This window comes from Brienomyrus brachyistius, chromosome 3 (assembly GCF_023856365.1).
Source record: "Brienomyrus brachyistius isolate T26 chromosome 3, BBRACH_0.4, whole genome shotgun sequence".
Taxonomy (NCBI): domain Eukaryota; kingdom Metazoa; phylum Chordata; class Actinopteri; order Osteoglossiformes; family Mormyridae; genus Brienomyrus; species Brienomyrus brachyistius.
The window spans coordinates 31,665,991-31,684,779 of NC_064535.1; the positions used below are offsets into that span (position 1 = coordinate 31,665,991).

The 18,789-nt window shown below is 41.6% G+C and overlaps 1 protein-coding gene across 3 annotated transcripts; it reads right to left on the minus strand.

Annotated features, from left to right (window-relative positions):
• Window positions 1-2,535: 2,535 nt before the first annotated feature.
• On the minus strand, window positions 2,536-18,554 carry ccdc3a (coiled-coil domain containing 3a). 3 transcript variants are annotated; one of them, XM_049006586.1, is made up of 5 exons: window positions 18,469-18,554; window positions 18,187-18,225; window positions 16,467-16,883; window positions 14,777-14,951; window positions 2,536-6,775 (listed from the first exon to the last, which is right to left on the minus strand). In XM_049006586.1, the coding sequence occupies exons 3-5, from the start codon at window positions 16,844-16,846 to the stop codon at window positions 6,497-6,499; spliced, it is 834 nt and encodes a 277-aa protein (XP_048862543.1). In that variant the 5' UTR covers window positions 16,847-16,883; window positions 18,187-18,225; window positions 18,469-18,554; the 3' UTR covers window positions 2,536-6,496. The 3 variants fall into 3 exon arrangements, with proteins under 3 accessions (XP_048862543.1, XP_048862544.1, XP_048862542.1); XM_049006587.1 differs by lacking the exons at window positions 18,187-18,225; window positions 18,469-18,554 and adding an exon at window positions 17,226-17,416; XM_049006585.1 differs by lacking the exons at window positions 18,187-18,225; window positions 18,469-18,554 and adding an exon at window positions 17,149-17,414.
• Between the last annotated feature and the right edge of the window lie 235 nt (window positions 18,555-18,789).

Here is an 18,789-nt window from a genome sequence, read left to right on the forward strand (position 1 = left end):
GTGTCAATCTGCCTGTGATTCGAGACTGGGATGGAGGTTCACCTTCCAGCAGGACAGGTGCATACTGAAGCATACTATCGAAGCATACTGCTAAAGCGGTTTAAGGGGAAACATTTCAATGTGCTGGAATGGTCTAGTCAAAGTCCAGACCTCAATCCAATTGAGAATCTGTGGTCAGACTTGAAGATTGCTGTTAACAAGCGAAAACCATCCAACATGAAGGAGCTGGAGCAGTTTTGCCTTGAGGAATGGGCAGAAATCCCAGTGGAAAGATGTGGCAAGCTCATAGAGACTTATCCAAAGTGACTTTTAATTGTCGCAAAAGGTGGCTCTACAAAGTATTGACTTTAGGGGGGGTGAACAGTTATGCATACTGAAGTTTTCTGTTATTTTGGCCTATTTGTTGTTTGCTTCATAATAAAAAATAAATACATTTTCAAAGTTATAAGCATGCTCTGTAAATGAAATAGTAAAAACTCTCAAACAATCCATTTTAATTCCAGGTCGTGAGGCAACGAAACATGAAAAATGCCAAGGGGGTGAATACTTTGGCAAGGCACTGTAGGTGCATAATTTAAGCATGAGATGTGACTTGCACATATTCTAATTAGCTGTTTTATATACAGGCAATTGGCTAAATATTTCGGCAGAACATACATACACTATATTGCCAAGAGTATTGGGACACCCCTCAAATCATTAAATCAGCCACAAGCATATAAAACCAAGTACCTAGACATGCAGACTGCTTCTACAAACATTTGTGAAAGAATAGGTCGCTCTCAGGAGCTCAGTGAATTAAAGTGTAGTACCGTGATAGGATGCCACCTATGCAATAAGTCCATTCATGAAATTTCATCGCTACTAAATATTCCACGGTCAAATGTTAGTGGTATTATAACAAAGTGGAAGCGATTGGGAACAATAGCAACTCAGCCATGAAGTTGTAGGCCATGTAAATTCACTTGGCGGGGATAACGCATGCTGTGGCACACAGTGTGCAGTCATCACCAACTGTCTGCAAAGTCAATAGCCACAGACTTCCAAACTTCGTGTGGCCTTCAGATTAGCTCAAGAACAGGACAGGGAGAGAACTTCAGGGAATGGGCTTCCATGGCCAAGCAGCTGCTTCCAAGTCTTATGCCACCAAGTGCAATGCAAGGCCTTGAATGCAGTGGTGTAAAGCACGCCACCACTGGACTCTAGAGCAGAGTCTGGAGTGACAAATCACGCTTCTCTGTCTGATGGACGAGTCTGGGTTAGGCAGCTGCCAGGAGAATGATACTTGCCTGACTGCAGTGTGCTAAGTATAAAGTTTCGTGGAGGGGGGATAATGGTTTGGAGGTTGTTTTTCAGGGGTTGGGCTTGACCCTTTAGTTCCAATGAAAGGAACTCTTAATATTGCAGCATTTGAAGCCATTTTGGACAATTTCATGCTCCCAACTTTGTGGGAACAGATTGGGGATGGCCGCTTCCTGTTCCAAGATCACTACACACCAGTGCACAAAGCAAGGTCCATAAGGAAATGGATAAGCAATTCTGCTGTGGAGGAACTTGACTGGTCTGAACAGTCCCCTGACCTCAACCGAATAGAACACCTTTGGGATGAATTACAGCAAAGACTGCAAGCCAGGTCTTCTTGTCCCACATCAGTGTCTGACCTCACAAATGCTCTCCTGGGAGAATGGTCAAAAATTCCCATAAACACACTCAAAAACATTGTGGACAGCCTTCCAAGAAGAGTTAAATCTGTTGTAGCTGCAAAGGGTGGGTCAACTACATATTAAAACCTATGTATTAAGAATGGGATGTCATTAAAGTTCATGTGTGTGTAAAGGCAGGTGTTACAATACTTTTGGCAACATAGTGTATATAGATATTGTCATGCCCAGCTCGTACGATCCTCGTGTGTGCCATGCCCCCTGATTATCCACGTGTGCTTCCCTGGTCGTACCCAGCTGTGTCTAGTTATTTTGATCAGTCCTGTCTATTTAAGTCCAAGTCTTGCATGTATCCCTTGTCCGTCATTGATGTTTGTGGATGTTCGAGTCAGTGTTCCGTCCTGCCCTACCAATAAATCCCCGTTTTCCCCGCACTTTGCCTGCTTGCCTGCTCCTTACACGCTTGATCGCCCGTGTTCTACGGCGAATCGTGACAGATATCATCATGTATAGATGCATTCCGACGCCAATTGAAGATTGAGTTATATGGAGCAATGTTACATCTAAATAATGTTTTAGACACTATTTTATAGCTTTTTTTCAAAGACGCGAAACATTTAGCAAATGCCTCCTTCATGCTCTGCTTCAGAAAGTGGGTGCCGCAATATCAGAAACACTCCCCGGTGAAAATGCATTTCAAATGCTAATTCAAATCCCTTTGAAATACTGCCCAAAACAATGAACTTCAAGCATAAACCTACAGGTAAGAAACATTTATTAGTTCAAGAACCATTGTGGCCTTCATATTTTTAGTTATATTTGGAGGTGCGTGGTTGATTTCCATGTTAAAAATGTAAAAATAATACACAAAAAATTACAAATTACCTTTATTTATATCTATGACAACTATGTTTGAAAAGTCAAATTTGTGCAGAATTCAGATATATAACAATCGATTATAAAATATATTTTGTTGATACACTTCAAAATACATAACTTGTATTTTGGTATTCTTGCTTTATTTTTGCTCAAATTAATTTTTACTAATTGTGAAAATTTCTAATGGTGTATGTTGTACTTAATAAATAATATAAACATTTTTCTTGATTCATTTCATTTATAGACGTCAAGGGCATTGGCTTACAAGACAGTGAAGGACTGAATGCCTGGTACCTGTAGGCCAATAAAATGGCAGGTTTTGAAGACAAAGCTCTTCTAAATTTCAAGGCATCTGTAGCATGTGGCTTAATTAATACTGGTTAAACTGGGAAAAGCAGAAGAGGCAGACCCATTGTCACCCCATCTCAAGTGAAGTGGAGGCCAGTGTCCAAAATACCCCCCGAGATCAGGTTTGTCCATGAGAACCACTAGACCCAGCTCAACAAAGCCAGAAATGTCAACCGATGCTATGATGCTGCATGTACAAGAAAAACAAAATACACCTGCATGCAGTGTCTTGAGCCTTCACCCCCTGGATGGTTTTGCAGTTTTCACAGAAGTAGAGCAGAGTATCAAAATTCTTGGGATTTTCTTATTCTGAATTATTTTGAAGAGTGCACTATTTTAATGTACATGCATATGACTTTTGCATTATGTATGACTGTTTTTACAGAATTTGATATTTTGTTGACTAAATAGTACCACTAAAACTAAGTAACAATAAAATTACTTATATATACAAAGCAGTGATGCTTAACACTGCTTATATTTTAAGACTGCTTTAATTGTCATTTGAATTGTCAGTTCGTTTTCACCTATAAATGCATTAATTGTAGTCTTTTGAATAAAATTTCAGTTCAAATATTTCATTTAGACTGTCTTTCAGTTTTTATTTAATTAGAAATTGTACGTATTGCTGTAATGTAGTATTGCTATTATATATGTTTAATGTCACAAATGCAGTCCACTTGAGTGTTATGTTTGCATAACTTTGAAAATGTTACATATACAGGTTTAAAAAATCTTTACAATATGTTTTGTTATTCCCTCAAAGAAGAAAATGACAACAAAAAAATGATACTGTGGATCATAATTCATGCAGAGTTAATAATATCCTCCAAGTATTAGTTACACTAGATTGCCAGCATTGAGAAGCAAAGGACAATTTTGAAAACTGATAATTTATGCAATGCTTCGCAGTTATATTTTACAGTTTTACAAGTATGCAACTGACTTTGATTTCTTGTTTAGATTGTCTTGGTTCCACAAACTTGGTTATTTTTTCTGTTATTATCTTTGCTTTTCACCAACTGAAGTGACTCGACCATCCAGCCCACTCGCGTTAAGAGTCTGCCAAGTAAATGTGCTTACGTTTGTGTTTCGCCTGTTCCCAGCGCACTAAATTTTAGCCCACATATATTCATGTAAATTATAATAATAGTAATAATAATAAACCCCAAGTTGCATACGTATTTAAGGGGGGCACAGGGGGGACATGCATGTTGTCACAGAGGCACTACCGGCCCTCCCCCTCAATACTGCCCCTGGTTACAGATGTTTGGGTGGATTGGGTGGAATACTTAAGTACAAATATGGACAATGGCCTGAGAATGATAAAATGGCAAAAACCGCAATTTTTCAAAAACAAATGTTTTACAGAGAAGGCAGGAAAGTGTGCCAGGCTGCACAAGCTGGTCTCGTGATAACAAGCTCAGCTCAAGGTCCGTGTGAAAAAGCAACACAAACTCAAACAAATATGCCACACACAGATGGGACAGTAGGACAAGGAGAAGGAAAAAAAAGAATCACGGTGAAGAATGAAAGTCACTGAACGACTGAAACTGGAAGTGGAGGTAGTGTAAAGTGATTAGTGCCGGGCCATAAACACTTCACCATAGCAGCTATTCACTCAGCCTTCTTGTGCTTGTCACAGTTGGATGAAAACAGGTGCCTTATTGGCCACATGATCAATAAACGCACCAAAGGTATGAGTAGCCTCCTAACTGAGCCATGCTAAACCAGCTGTAGTGTTTCTACTGAGGAAGGCCAAACAAGTTCGCCCCAAGATGGCTGGCTTTGTGGCGGAGTGACACAGGGCAGTCCAACAGCCCCCCTTTGCTCTGGACTATGGTGCAACTATTGCAAGGAGCATAGCCAGTGTCCAGGAGAAGCCTTTATGGGCAGCAGGTAGCATACTGGTTTGAGGCGACTCGCCATTCCCCTCCGATTGTCATGCAGGCACATAATATACATGAAATTTCTTCATGCATGTGGAATATGATGTGAATGCTGAAGACATATTTAGAAGGTAAACGACACAGCCAAGGCGAGTGGGTAAAAAAGCATCCACAGCTGTTTGGATTGCCATGGACACACTCAGTTCCTTAATTATTAAAAAACCAAACACAGTCAACATGCTTCCAACTGTGATGCCCTATGCCTAGTAAAAGCGCTAATTGAATCTTGTAATTATCAGCATGATGTCCGTCACTGTTTGCATTCAATCCTGTAGCATCATCCCAGTGAGACAAGAACTTTCCACAGCACGCTGTGTGGGCAGACAGCTAGATGTCATTAGTATGTACTATGTGTGCAAGCTGAATGCAATGTTCTGTATAGAGCCCCTGCACTACCCCCACCTCCACAACATAAGATGTTGAGACATCAGTCTTTTGTAATAATCAATGAGGCTCTTATCTGAAATACCCCTTAAATGAAATTCCCCAGAAGTAGATGAGAAGCCCCGTGTCCAAGCTGTTATTAAAGCTCTTGTAAAGTAATGGCCTATCCTCCTCCTCCCCTAGTACAAAATGAATTCTTGGATGATCTGAATGGACAGAAATGGGTCACCTTTATCAATATGTTGTTTGGTTAATATAGTGTAATATCAATACATAAACAGAGAGCATGAATATCACCAAGACTCAGCTCGCAGCACTACGTTTAGTCAGGATACACCAGCTCATGTGTGCTTCACTCATTACCATGGTGAATTCCAGTGTTGGCATGACAACCAGGTCCACATCTTCCCAAGAACATGGGCATTACACCATAGTCATGGCAACAAGGAACATCTACATTATGCAGTCATTCATAAAGAGCCTTTTTCGTGGTTAGAAAAAAAATTGTGGTTATCTTTCAGTACATCAGGTGCTGCTTAAAGTCTGTGCACAGAGCATTCCTTCATATTCAGGACAACTGTAGAGCAAACTGCAGCTGTTCCTACATAGCAAGATAAAAAATGTTAAACATGAGAAGCTAAAGGTTTAAGGGTGACATGACTTGAGGGGGCATAAATAATATAGTAGTACACTCTCATTTAATGTATTGATTAATCAGTAACTAAGTGTTAGTTGTGTACTGATCCAATGTCCGTCGATCATTAATTAATCATAATAGTTCATGTATTTCATGTAGCTACTATATTTGTTCATGATTTGTAGTAGTAACTGAGTTACTAAGTTACTTGTGCCCCCTCAAGTAAAATGTTATCATTTGAAGAATTTTGAGAGGGTGCAGAGATGTGGAGACATGCTGAATATGTGGAAGTCATGGCAGCTTTTGAATATTTCCTCCTATTTAAGAAGTCCAGAGTGCAATTTTTACTCAGAGATATACTTTTAGTATGAAAAAAGTGTGGTTAAGGGTTGGGATATCTTGTTTCATTCTGTCTGGAAAATATAGTTGAAATTGGATCCCTGCTCAAAATTAAGCAATTGAGTTTGTCTGGGGTAAATGGAGTGACACTATGAAAATAGAGTGGTCCTGGCTGTCTTTGGGTCTGAACCACTTCTCACAGAGTTCTGATCCATGGATGGGGGGAGGAAAAAAGCAGAGAGGCCGCCCAGCAGCTCACAGGTAAAATCAGGAGACCCCCCACCACCCCCTAACCAGACTCAGCCTCCCATGGGAAAAACGTAGGGGGTGCTGTCTTGCTGGATGGCGTTGAGGTGGTGCCCAGCCCGCTGGAAGGAGGCAAGGAGCTGCTGGAGCTGCTGCTGGTCCCTGTGGGCATGGCGGGCATCACGGCGGGCCAGCCGGAGAGAGCGTTTCACCTTGCGCACTCGTTCCTTCAACTGCCGATTCCTGTCCTCCAGCTGAGCCAGGCGCTCCTGCAGCTTCTTCACCCGTTCCTCTTCCTCAAAGAGCGCCAGCTGCACGGAGGAGCATAGCAACTGGAGGAGGAGACAGAGATCAAAAGGTCATGTACATTTATACATACTGTATATGCCAACAATCATTTATATTCATACACACTGTGTATACCCACAGTCATTTATGTTTGTATGCTGTATATGCCATCAGGCATTTATACATGCTGTATATACCAATAGCCATTTAACATAGTCTTTTGCATTTATATATACTTTGTATACCAGCAGTAATTTACATGTATATATACTGTAAATACCAAGACATTTACATGTTCATATACTGTAAATACTAAGTCATTTACATTAATATGTGTTTTATAACAGTGGTTTATATTTACACGTACATATCAATGACCATTTACATTTATGTAACTATACAATATTGCATTTGTATATGAAATGTATATTGATAACTGTGACCCTGGATTGGGTGAAGGGAAGACGTAGGAATGAATATATATATACGCATATTATTGTTTGTTAATGAATTAATGTCACACACTGGAACCACTTGACATGAAGGCAAAGAACGATTGGGGTATGAGATGGAAATAATGAGAGAGATTATTTAAGTAGTAGCAGACAGCCAGTGGAGTACTTTCAATAACATGGTGTTTTAATGGCTATAAATCCATCATGAAACAATGCTTGTTCTGGCTCATTTTAGTGGCATTTGAAGAACTTAGTTTTCAGTGTATAAACATACCTTCACAGTACAGTTCGACTTTGTGCATGTCATAAGCATTATGAGGAATGTGTAAAAAGGTATGTCGGCTTAGTTGGTTAGCATTGTAGCCTCACACCTCAGTAGATGTACCTTCTCTCTATATTTGCACAAATTTCCTCCAAGTACTCAGGTCTCCTCCCTAAATGCATGCAGTCAGGTGACTTAGTGACTCTGAATTGCCTCTAGTTTGTTTGTTTGAGTATGTGCTGTGATGGACTGGCATCCTGTCCATGGTGCCCCCTGCCTTGAGTTCTGTATTTACTGTACAGACTCACCATGACCATGCAGTACCTAAGCAGTTACAGAAGATGGATGGATGTCTGACTTATATACACCATACTTAAGAAAACATATTGTGGCAATAAAAGAATCACATATTTTTGATAATCTTTTCCATGATATTATTTCAATTATACTATTTATTACCTTTGTCCTATACGTCCCTAATCTTGTGCCCTGAAAGTGACCATACTTTTGATAAGCACGTTTAAAGAATGCATGAATGGATATTTAATATGTCCTCTCTGTTGTAAAGGTCATACTCCTGTATTCTCCTACAGATACTGTAAGGTGAAGGCATCTGAGCAGTGCGTTGTGGGAACATTTCGGTAGGTAGGAGGTATATCCTCACTGCTACAGCTACTCAGTCAGGGTACACCTGCAGAGTTAAATGTGCAGATGTACACACACACACACACATTTCTTTGTGGGGACTCTCCATTCATTTCTATGGTGGAAACTCTAATCCCAACATGAAGACCTTAACCCCACACCCAACTTCACCATAAATAACCAAACAAAGTACGAGGCTTTTCGCATTTTTAGTTTTTTGATTGCATTCACAGATCTTTGTGGGGACCTGAAAAATGGTCCCCACAACGTCAAAATAAGATTTTTATCACAATACGGGGAACATTTGATCTCCACAATGTAATACAAACATAATAAACACACACACAATTATTATTGGCCACGCTAGCATGAACTGTTTGTATGCAGACTATTACTTCTGTCCTCAACAGAAAGGATTTATCAGCACATAAGCTCCACAAATGCTGTAGAAATAAAAGACAAGCCAGATTTTGACCTCCCCATCTGGCACAATAACCAGTCTAGACATCATCAGCACAGCAGCCCTCTAGGAACAGCAGTGATTACCCAGCTGCTTGACCTTCCATGTCCAAACAAAAAGATCTAGGTGATAGTCTGAAATAATGTTGGCCCGAAGATCTTCATCCAGAAGAAGTCACCTCCCTACCACCCCCTGTCTGACCTGCTCATCAGCTTGTCAGTACAAAAGTGCATGCCCATACCTGCGATTTCTGAACTTTCATTCCTGGCTGTGTAGATGTGTTTGGTGTGTTTGGCTGTGTTGGTCTATGCGCAGCCTCTGTGATTCCCAGCTAATCTGTACCATTGTCCTCTCTTCTCGGTCGCTCACAGGCTTCATTTCAACATTACAGTGCATCACTCCATGGCAGACTGCAGGCTAATAGCTACAGTTCTGTTTTGCTGGAACATAGCAGGACTATTTGACTGTTACTACTGATTGCTTCCAGCAGACCAGACGTTGCGGCCTCTCTGAGCTGAGGATATATATAAATCTAGAGGAGAAGTCTTGATTCAACATCTTTACGAAAGCAACAGGCCCTCGCGCTGGACACATTTATATGTGAAATTTAAGAAGATTTAGTAAAGTGGGTGATATTAAACTGGACAGATATTGGTCCAAGAACCCCACCGTCCAGTTTACAATTTCCTGCTCTGGTGTAGCTTAGTGAGTTAGTAGGATGCGTATGTCATTGATGTTGATTCTCTTCATCTCCCAGTTCATCCCTTGTGGAAGGAGTGACATCTGCACCAGCATCCAATGGGAATGCAATATAAAGGAACTGAGAGCCAGAACCCACTTGGGTGGAGCTATTAAGAGGAAACAGAGGACAGGTGAGAAATGGCTGGATAATGAGTGTGCCCATGGGTTTCACTCATGACTCACATCAACCACAAGGATCGGTGCCAGATTCTCAACTGACCCTACTGCAGCACTGAGTTTACCCCAGGGAAAGACACTGGGCTAGATAAAGATCGAGTTCATACACAGATGTTATTCGGAAGGAAATCTTTGGCAGACACTGATTCACCAGCTGCATTAGAAGGTGCTTGTTGTCAACAACATTCCAAACTAAATGGCAAATATTGTCTGCGTCACAGATTACCTCTTACCTATTTTTTAAGAACCATATTCATTGCTCTATAAAGTTTATAAAACAGCCACTCCATAGCTAATTCTTTCCAGACACCACAGGCATTCGTAATAGATATACACCGCAAAGACTTTTACGACCCTTTTGGCAAGACCGCATAGGAGATAAAGTGCATATATATATTTCAATCGTGCCTCCAGTCTCGGAGGTGTGCTTACTGTTGTTAACACACCAGCTATTCAGGTTGGCACCAAGGGCCACATGTTACTGAAAATGCTGAGTGGTTAGTTTACATACTTTTTATTAACGTTAAACACCCTAAGTACCTTGGGGCGTAAAAGTGAAGAACTTGTGTTATTAACTAAGCTTGACTAAGCTTTATCCTCCTTGCTCCAGTACCTGTCTCAGGACACGCACTACCCAAAGAGTTTAGTCAATTAAAGGCAGAGGGTTTCTGAGGTTCCAGGGCAGAGGAGCCCACCTTAACCTGTGCCAGGATAGGATGGGAGAGTAGATGCTGAACTCTATACTGAAACAACAGCCCAGTTTGGCCTTAGGGCTGACCCATCTCAAAGGGGTACTCTGGGGATTCACACCCCTCTCACTGCTGGAAGGCTGGAGGAATGGTCTGGTTGCCGCCCGTGGAGAACGGACATCCCTTTCAATGAACTGAGTGTGCTCTACGTTTAATCATACTGAAGCATTTAGAGCATGACATGACACCCCTATGCTGACCGAAGGGCCAAATGAGCACAATGACGCTTAGTGATTTTGTGCCACTCTTCAAAAGAGGGCCTTTCTCAATCTAGGCTAGACCAAAAGAGGCTTGCTTGACTCTCTTAGAACGTTCATTAACCAGCCAGCAAAGGCATTAGTCTTTTGCCAGGAAACAGACAAAAGGCAGCAGAGAGCTGTCTCATTCACCAGCTTCGGGACGGAATGTCCTTAGAAAAGCAGGCCTTGAAATGCCTTGGAAATCATTCATTGGATCGAGTGCATTTCTCATTACAGTGCATGCAGCTCTTTCTTCCTTGTACAAAATGGTCCTGGAGTACCGGACTGGTGACCTAGGTGGCTCTGAGATAATCTATCTTTAAGGTGATAAACTGACCAGAATGATCATGGGTTCAGAGCCTTCAGAAAAAGGCCAACAGGAGGTCAAGTGGGTCAGGACCATTCTGTGCATTCCTGTTGAGTCAGGTGGCTGCCCAGAAGCTGATGTGTGCAGCGGAGGCACTTTCCTCAACTCCCCCTCCCCCCCCCCATGCACCCTGGAACTCTAGTCGTGCAGATGAATCACCTGGTAGAGACCCCATTCATCACACTATTATCCCTGAGAAAGTCACTGGTGATGAGTGGGGTTGGGTAGTATTAGGACATTAAATGCTGTGATAATATAACAAGGCTGGAGCTAGAGAGACATGGATACTCTCGCAGATTAAAATGACTTCCGACTCAAAAAGCAGTGGTGGTTTGTCTGCCCTTAAAATCCCTGCAGGTTTTGGGGAATTTTATGAGCGCTCATATTTCCATTACATTTTTCTGAACTACTATCCTGAGTTTCCAGCTCTGAAATGAAACTTGGCAATCTGCAAGACAGGCCATCTAGTCATGACACACCCCCTTATTTTGATACAGAGAGTTACACAGACTGACAGTGCGTTTCAATGTAGGCAACCATCTGACCTGTAGGCATTAGAGAAGACCTGAGTCTGATGGCAGAACGATGACATTTAACAGCACATGCGGTAACTGCTGGTTAAAGACAAGGTCCCGGACTGGAACAACGATATTTCAGCACATGCATGGATGACCTATACTCAAAACAAGAAAAATTTTAAAAAAGCAATTATTCCCGTTTGTAAAATGACATTCCTAGAGCTCAACATCTACACTCGACTTATGGTTATGACCACAGTGTTCAGAAGACAGAGTACTGTGATGGCTTCCCCATATATGCTGGGGTCAGAAGTTCACATCACATCACCACTCAAGTTATCATTCTTTCTACACTATTATTTAAAGGGCTGATGAGACCAATGATTGGTTAATGATTATGTCATCATGGAAGGCTTATATTACCTATGCTTGGATTATACTGGCTATATTTGTTTTGCTTGGCCCAAGGCCTTAGAGGGAAGCTGCATTGGTTGAAACCTTTTAATCTTTATGTCATGCAGAACATGGTCATTCTCCGTGTGGTAAAAGGTACCTCATCATGCCAGAAACGCAGCATCGTAAAAAAGCAGCATCGTAAAAAAAAAAAAAAAACAGAAGGAAACCGCCCTCCTCCTTTTTGGAGCTACAGCACGTCTGGACGAAGAAGAGGAAAAAAAACAAAGTCAAATGGAAGGAGACGCAGCTGCCAGACGGCTTCAGTTTTAGCTGATCTGCTTGGAGTTTATTTTCCTGTGCGAAGACCATTTTCACAAATTTAAAATCAATGTAAAAGAGGCAGAGTGATTACTTAAATGAGCTATGGGCCTCCCCAGTTACCAATTTCCTGATCCCAGCCTTGCCAAAGCAAAAATCAGCCAACCACTGTGCACTGGGGAAGTGTGAGTATCCCCTGTATGTAAAGGAACCCCCCTCCTGCAGAAAAATCCTCAGCAAAAGCATGACTCTTATCACAGACAAACAGGACTGGGGGGGGAGGGGGGGGGGGACTGGTGGCGGTCACACAAGGGACTTTAATGAGGCGAATGGTAATCAGCAGGAAGAAATGCACCCAGTCCATGCTGACTGGCTATATAGTGAACAAACTGCATGCATTCTAATAGCACGTAATATATTGCTTTTGAGGACGCACACCCCCACTCCAAACAAGTCTTAACCTTTGCGCCTACTGACTGAAGCATAAAAGACGTCTCAGAAGTGAAAGAGATTATAAAAATATGTGGGACAGTATCACAAATACATACATACAGATCTAATCTTTTTCAATGCATTTATAATCATGCAGATTTGGTAATCATTGCTCCTCTTTTGCTTGTTTTGATAGTTTTGACAGTATTAAATAAACTAGTTTATATAGAAATCATTTTCACTTCATTTTTACTAAAGCTCCCAAATGGAACCACCCACTAGAACATGACTTTAAATCGCAGCTACACTTCCTGGGTAAGAGGAGAGCATAGACCACTTGGGGGGAGGGGGGGGGGGGGGGTTACACAGGTGTGTTCTGGGAACGTGCTGTTTGGGTCTTCAGGCATTTCGGTAAGATATTCAGCTGGGTCATATCACTACCACCATATCTACCTGACACCATCCTGTCTGAAACTGGACTAACTTTGCATATCTATACTGCCCATGTGCCCGGTGAAGAGTTTAGACTAGATTTGTCTGGTTTAACCAGACCAAAGGTCTGTTGTGATGGCGGTCTGACCACTTTCATCTACATGTGTAGTAGGTACTGTCTTCCTGAACATCTGGGAACAGACACATTAATGCCTGTATCTTTCTGCCTCTCTGTCTTCCTGTTCACTTCACCTCCACCATTCCCAATCTAATTCCTGTTTCCCTCATCAATGTTTCCTGTGTCTTTACCGGTCATTTGCCATTATTTGGGAAACAGAGAGCATCCTTCCATCTTTGATAACCACGTATCTAGTATAGGATATAAACAGTAACTATGCAGCAAGTATTTAACAATATTCATCCAAAGAAGTGCTGCATGAAGCGGTTTTCTGTTTGTTCCAAAACATCCCTGGAGTATAACATCTTTCTCAAATTGCAAAGTCACATTTTTTGACTTTTTATTTTTTTCATTTAACCTCAGTATGGATTCTGACTGTTTCTTAAAGCAAAAAAAACTGTCCTGATTTTCTACAACCTCTCCTGCCAGACCTCACATCCAGTCGTGAGACTTGCATCTCCAGCAGTAACGACCACTGCATGTCTCAACACAAGCTGGCGCCCCAAGGCACATCCTTAACCCCTGACCCCCGCCTGCGTCCTGCTCCCCCCTTCTAATTACAGCCCTCAGCCGTCTCCTTGTATATTTTAGAGTGGTTTGTGTGGTCCTGAAAGTGTGCTGCCTGAGACCGTAATGTTTAAAGACAAGGCGTCAATTTCTTCTGTGGTTCAAGGCAGGGACAGCATCTGCACGCGATGCCTGTTCCCGGCTGCTCCATCGCCAAACAGGATGTCAGTAAATAGCAGGCATTTTCTGGAGGAATGAATCTTGTTACTCTTCATGTAGAAAAGTGTATAACAACACTAAGACCAGAGCAGGACACCTCTTAGGAAATATCATAGAGATCTCAAAGACCTTCTTATCTACAGTTGGGCTATCAAGCTCCTAACACTAAATGAAATTAGACTAGATTATGGACACTGCAGATTGATGGTGTCCAGAAGCTACAAAACAGCATGACAGATTGCACTATAATTCCAGACATGGAGCTAGGAGTCAACACATACCAACAATGGAGATTCCCAAAGTACCCTTATGCATGTTCACATGTTGGAAAATGGCAGGAAGTAATAGTTGTATCTGTTTCGTTTACAGGTAATGGCAAGACCATATCTGATTCCATATTCCCACGTACTGCTGGGAATGAACAAGATGCAGGTAACACAACAGGAAACTGGAACTCTAATAATCGAAGTCTAATATTTTAAAACAGATTAGGTTTCTTTATTCTGGTGCAGGTGATCAAATAAGCGTGTTGCGGTGTCCTAGGGCAACCAGAGTCATAACCTTGGATATTTATTGTATTCTAGGTGTCTTCCACAGACAATTCGAACATGTACTCAGCTGTCCAGATTTATAAGTATACGTGCTAGAAAGAAGAACATTTTTGTTATTCTTTTGTGCTTTGTGTTTACTGACTGATGTACACGAAGTACCCCTGAAATTAAAAAGCATGGCATGTGTCTTTATGTGTGGTTGTGATATTTTTTTCTTCATGTTTGTAAGACAAAAATGCATTCCAAAACTACCACCACCACCCCCCACCCTCCTCCCCAACTGCTGTCGGGGGTTTTTAGGTAAAGCATGGCCAAAAGTAGAAATTTTGACTTAGAGAGGCTTCAGAAATCTAGCCATTTTCCTAAGCTGTGTGCGAGAGAGACCACAATGTGTGTTACCCGGTTATCTTCCTGTATCTCCCAATCAGTAGTGAAGGTCTGTAGTGGCTGTCCATGGGAGCAGTTGGAGAACTGAAAGAGGCTGGAGAACATCCTTTGGTTATCCTGGGTGTCTGGGAAAATGGCATCCTGGAAGTTAACCCCATGGGGCAGTATATTGTAGTTTTCATCCATCCTATGACAAACAGAAAACAAGTCAAGCTAAGAGAGAAGCTTAGATGATTCTCTTGTTAGTATCACACCACTTCTTAACAGATTCCTTACCCTTAAACCAGGATTCTCATGCTATTTCTGCTTGTCTTATGTTAGACAAGATTCTTCCCAAGACTCCCCAAGAAAATACCAAATCCTGTTCACAGTAACTCAGGAAAGCCATTTGATCTGCAAAAGCACTGTTTTCATCAAAAGGGTGATGTAGACTTATTGTATCTATTAAAAGCCTATTCCAAAACAGAAAAAAAATTTAAATTGAATTTTAGGCTCATTCAGTCACGGCATCAAAGGCTCTGTCTAGAGGGTCCTGAACGTCTGCAGCTGAACACAAGCATGGTGTCGAGAAGCAGGCAAAGATGAAAGTGGACAATCGCTGTCAGTTTTGATTAATGCTTTTTTAAGGGGACGTACATTAATGAGAAGCACTGTAATTATCGCTGACCCTCTGCCCGGGTCTCACCCTTCCCATCTGTGATATGCTGTCAAGTTGAACTGAACCGAGACCCAGCAGAGGTGATGGTGACACACCACACCGTGGGACCAGTGGCAGTGCACTAGACACCCTGAGGCAGATTCTATGTGTAAAACACCTCAAAATCCAGCTCTGTTTAAGCTAAACAAAACAACAGAGTGGTCCAGTGACCTCCTTCTACTGAAAAAAGTTTATCGGACACAAGGATCCATACAGTTTAACTCTGATAGGCCATCATGGTTGGCTCCTCAGCTAGGTGAGTAATAAGTACTTTTCCCCAGGCCCCAGATCAGCCCTTTCCTGTGAACAACCCCAGGTGGCAGGGTCATCTGCACAGAAATACTTCCTGGGGGTACTTCCCATCTGCTAAAACAGGTAGGTGTCTGTCAAAGCACTTTGTTTGGTTTAGGGTTAGATGAGGAAATATGTCTGGCCTTTTCACACTAATTGTTCTATAAGGTGTTGTCTTTAACTTGTTTGCAGGGGGTAGAGACTGTTTAACTAGTTAACAAGGGAGTTGATCAGTCAGCTATTGTAAGCTATTGGAAACGGGGTGGGGGGGGGGGGGTTAGAATTGAAAAACAAAAGGAAAAGTAATTTCTTACAAGCACAAGAGTCTCATTCTTAGTGGGGGGCATAGCTGTATAGTGTTTCTGGGAGTCTGTAAGGGATGGGTTTTTTATATTGCCCCTTGTGCTCATATGTGTAAATGTAACCAAATGGTACAATTTGGATTTAGTCAAGGTTGCTCGATGAGAACAGTCGAAGAAGGAACTTAACCATGTGTGTAACTGCTATATTTTGTTTTGAACTTTACGATAATTCATGACTTTATCTGCTTACTCCTGTTATGAAAGAGGAACCAATGGATTGTTGTTAGAATATAACGAGAATACAATGACAGGTTATTTAAAGCCATTTCAGAAAAGAGAAAAGAACACCCCGCCAAAACAACCAACAACAATGAACAATACGCTAATTACTGAGGATACGTATAGTTCCTACCTCAGGAAGAAAATATAGGAATAGTTTTGGACCACCGTGTGCGACTGGCAGGAGAAATATCCCAGGCCGGTGATGTTGAGACGCGAGCCAGCGGGGACCTCCAGCATGCTCCCCCACGCCTGGTCGCAGAGCAGCTCAATCTCCGCCGAATAGAAGAGCCCGTCGTCGGTTCCGTCATACTGGTAGGGCAGGTGGTTGTAGGCGTTGGCCCCGTATACCTCTTGATAGATGGCCAGCACCCTGGCGTAGACGATGATCTCTGCTAGCTCGGCGCGGCAGCTTTCGCTAAGCGGTCTCCATTCCGTAGGTAGCTGACATCCAAACCCGGGATTGACTTGAAATATTATACAGCCCAGGGTTAGCAAGAGTGCCGGCAGCATCTTGTTCTCCTTAACCCCGCTGGGTTCGCTACGAAAACTGTCAGATGAGACACATTTTGTGAATCGAAGTATCCCAGCTTATGGTTGAAAAGTGTTGCAATGATATACAACACACTGTATACAATAATATAAAAATGAGTGCAAGTCAAATACCTTGCCAATATAATTACTCACAATACATGACGACGCCTACTTTTATTCTTTTAATTATCAGTACTTGCCAATCGGTTTCCTGTATCATTTTATAACCAGCAGATATTTTAATTAATCATAGTAATTACTGTCTGGGACTGAGTACTCACGCGTCTTATTTGTCTTTTTCTGTAATGAACCTTTCATTGATTACACGGATGCAAAGCGTGAAAAAGTAATCCATTACCAGACTGATCACCAGGTAATAAGAGTTTCTCTCATCAGCTTTGACACAGTACTGGAACCTGAAGGGGTTCGTGGGATTCCGCTCCCAGCTGAGACATTCCTGAAGTTTACCGAGTAATCTGGGGTGTATGACGGCAACCAATCAGATGACCTCAAAGTCGGGCTGTCCCATAAGGGGTAATACTCCTATACACCCTGCCACCCCACCCCGACTCTTTTGCATTTGGCGCGAGGGTGTACAGATAACATGCACATAATTTCTATATTTTTAACGAATTAATATTTAGTTTTTATTACATGTAGACTATCGCAAACGCCGAGATGTTCTGTCTTATTGCCCTTACATGATTATTGCGAGATACTTTTTGATCATTTAGAAAGTCTCAGAAAGTTTAAAAATATTGATATTGTTGAAGTAGAGAGCAATATGGAGTTTATTATTTCGTTCAGAGCAAGATGAGTCACAGATTTATCGTGGAAATGGAATCCCATTTTCCAATTTGTGGAAGTTATCAAGAAAAATCATGGCTATTGGACTCTGTTAAATGGAGGCAGTATATATCTTACGTTGTTTTAAGTGCTTAAATGGCGTATCAGTTCTTATTCAAGGAAATGCTTTGATGACACGCACAATGAAAGCGTACGGTGTTTTCTTACTAGTGTGTTTTTTAATTCATATTCTTACCTACAGGGTAGCACTGCCACCTATTGGTGCTTGATAGTAACTGCAAGGAATAAATTTTACGAACACGTAATATCGTAATCATGGCATTCATAATTTTCCGGTTACTTTGTCTGTTTAATCATTCCAGGTTTGTTAAGTTAAACTTATCTGATGATTCGTATCTTGATTCGGGAACCGTAGTACTAATCGATAGCCCTAACCCAAACCCTTACCATAACCCCAAAACACCCCTAAAACCCTTACCCTAACCCTAACCCCAAAACGGTGGAAATATTACCATTTCGTAGTACAGGCCACCGGTTGTCTTTTGGATTACCTGAAGGAAACATACAGATGGGAGAACATGAAACACACACAGATAAGAGGTGGAATAAAATGTATTTCTTAAATATTGTGTGCAACGTTACAAGAAAACCTTAGTGAATTCTTTAAAACAACTTTAATAAGAGGTCGAAAACAGGAAAAACAGCAAAAGACACGTCAGAGTTATGCTTGGAATTCCCCCGTGACTTTGACAGGTCACGTCATAACTTTCTGTTTACTCTGGACCGCAGCTCACCTCTGCAACAGCAATCCACACGAAGTGAGAAAAGAAAGACTTTCGCGGGTTACTGACGTCCTCCTACAGCGTTGCTACGTTTGATAGTTTCTGGAAGACCTGTAGTGTTCACAATCAAAAATATTTTCCTCATTGTTTTGGTTTTATTATGAAAGTAATGGCTAGGCGGTGGTTCTCGTTTTTCTAGAAACGTTTTTAAAAATGAAAGTAAAAACGAACTTATTTGTCTTCCATTCTTGTACCGTGTACGACGAAATACTGAGGTTGTCGGAATTGCATTTCCATTTAAAATACATAAATATTGAAATATTTCTTTAAAAT

Excerpts from the sequence above, each read along its gene's own strand:
- ccdc3a (XM_049006586.1), bottom strand. The coding sequence starts at position 16,846 with ATGCTGCCGGCACTCTTGCTAACCCTGGGCTGTATAATATTTCAAGTC. Across the intron at positions 14,952-16,466 it reads TCCTATATTTTCTTCCTGAG|GATGGATGAAAACTACAATA; the intron begins GTAGGAACTATA and ends TGTTTGTCATAG. Across the intron at positions 6,776-14,776 it reads AGATACAGGAAGATAACCGG|TTGCTATGCTCCTCCGTGCA; the intron begins GTAACACACATT and ends CTCCTCCTCCAG.